This window comes from Pygoscelis adeliae, unplaced genomic scaffold (genome assembly GCF_000699105.1).
Source record: "Pygoscelis adeliae isolate BGI_AS28 unplaced genomic scaffold, ASM69910v1 Scaffold326, whole genome shotgun sequence".
In the NCBI taxonomy this organism is placed as follows: Eukaryota; Metazoa; Chordata; class Aves; order Sphenisciformes; family Spheniscidae; genus Pygoscelis; species Pygoscelis adeliae.
In genome coordinates, this window is record NW_008824937.1 from 38,351 (window position 1) to 40,425 (window position 2,075).

The following is a 2,075-nucleotide window of genomic DNA, read 5'->3' on the forward strand; positions in this document are numbered from 1 at the left end:
AAGGAGAGCGGGTGCCTCGCTGCCCCCGGCTCCCCCAGTCGTCCGGATCCTTTTCAGAGAGATTAAATACGGGCTCAGCCGTCCCTCGGGCCCGGTGGGGCGGCGGTGCCGCCCCCGCGGAACTGGAGTCCCTGAATCGCGGGCAGCCTGCAGATTCAGGGTCCTCCTGCATGGAAAGCTCGGCCAGGGGAGGAGTTTGTGGGTTATCTGACTTAAAAGTTGTGTGAGGAGGTTTCCATAACTGATGCTTCGAAATGGCTGAATACAAATATTTACAGGATTAAAATGAGAGCTTAGGAAGGATTTACTTGTCATATGAGCTCTTGGAAGCGCGAACGCCTTGTGCTAGCTGCATGTCCTTGACTTGGATGTGTATCACTTGGTCTGTGATAAGTTGCTGGCCCAGAGGAGGCACACAAAACTTCCTTTGCCCTTTTCTTTCAGAAAGTCGTGCAGGAAGAGCTGGATGCCCTCCTGGAACAGCAAAGCACTGTAGAGAACAAGATGGTTGCACTTCATCGCATGGGGTTAGTGATCCTCACCCTCTCCCCTTCTTTCTGCTTCTGCGCACTGTTCAGTACCTCCCTGCTTACTGCGTGACGTGAAAATTCATTTCAGCGTTGTGAGGGAAGCACATTCATTCTCAGAAAATGTCAGACTTTAAATCAGTTTGTGGTAGGGAACAGTAGTTGGATCCTCATCCCCAGGCGCCCGGTTCTTCTCAGCAGCACTAACAGAGGGAGCTGCTGCGCCCTCACACAGACGGACCCATTTTGGCGCAGGCTGAGCAGTTCTTTGAAGGTCTCAACCCAGAGATTGTCAGGTTTCAGCATCAACGCTTGGGTCAGATGTCTTGTGTCAGGCCGTTTACAGGGGTGGACAAATACTACTGCCTCTTCCTGGTGAGCTTGTGCAGGCAGTCTGGAAAGTCATCCTGAGTGGCCTCATGTCTAGTAGAAGCTTGGAGCACAAGTTTACAGACTTCGTCTTCCACTTCAGAAGAGGGGAGTATCATAAAGCCTCGATGGCTCGTTCATGCCCTGTCTGGTAGCGAGACGGTCGTTAGTCTGGCTGTGCAGCCTCTTCCAAAGCAGTCTGTTTGATTTTGATGCTTTGCTCCTGTAGGAGGGGCATGAAATGAGAGATACGGTTGCTGACAAGACAAACATTTGGGTTTGGAGGAAGAACCATCCTGCTGTTGCAGACCATCCGCTTAATATTTGCATCTCATGTTCAATTCGCTTGTGTTGCCAGCCCTAATTTGCAGCTCATCGAGGGGGATGCCCAGCAGTTGGCGGGGATGATCACCTTCACCTGTAACCTGGCCGAGAACGTCAGCAGTAAAGTCCGCCAGCTTGACCTTGCCAAGGTAACTGGACCGAGGGAGTGTTTGGGACTTGCCACCGCCAAGCCATGTTCTGTCTGCTCGGGTGCTCACGGCACAACAGAGAAATGTGCTTTTTTTTCTCAGTGGGCTGGAAACTGCTTCGTTCTTTGTTTTAGCATTTTTCTAGTGTTGTTAGGTAACGGTATCTTGCTGGGCTCCTGGATACTGCAGGCTACAAGAGTAAATAATGCATACGCTATTCCATATAGCGGCTGGTGCTCCAGCATCCCTTTCTGTCCGTGCAGCTTCTGGTAGAATATGGCGAATAAGCTGAGGTTGGTCTTCGTTGGCGCTCTTTTGTCAGCTGTTGCAGCGCTGAGGACAGTGGAGGTGGTCATTGTCACCCAAGAGTGGTCAGGAATCTGGGCTGTCATATTCTTTGTACAGAGGTGGGCTAAGAGGCGTCAAGTCCCAGCGCCCAGCACAACTGCTTAAATCAAAGCAGATAATGTGTGGTTGTGTCTCTGGTCTCTGCACGTTCGTTAAAGTGGAGTGCGGCCTCTGAGTTCAATCTGAGTTCTGACAGATAAATGCCATTTCTCTTTCGGAGCCATTGGCCTTACGACTTTTTAAGTAGTTGGGGGTTTCTGCTTACGTAGTTGTTTATTGCGTAGAGAAGTATCGCATCGGTCTGTTTCTTCCTTCTTTCCCCCCCTCCCCCGCCCCCATGCTGGTTTCTCCTCATAAT

The 2,075-nt window shown here is 50.9% G+C and overlaps 1 protein-coding gene across 1 annotated transcript in view; it reads left to right on the forward strand.

The window, feature by feature from the left end:
• The first annotated feature begins 448 nt into the window (after nt 1-448).
• COG4 (component of oligomeric golgi complex 4) overlaps nt 449-2,075 on the forward strand; it is a 15,288-nt gene continuing 13,661 nt past the window's right edge. The window contains exons 1-2 of the mRNA XM_009325358.1: nt 449-527; nt 1,255-1,369. Coding sequence (XP_009323633.1) covers nt 505-527; nt 1,255-1,369 — 138 coding nt within the window. The 5' untranslated portion in view covers nt 449-504. The remainder of the gene's footprint in view (nt 528-1,254; nt 1,370-2,075) is intronic.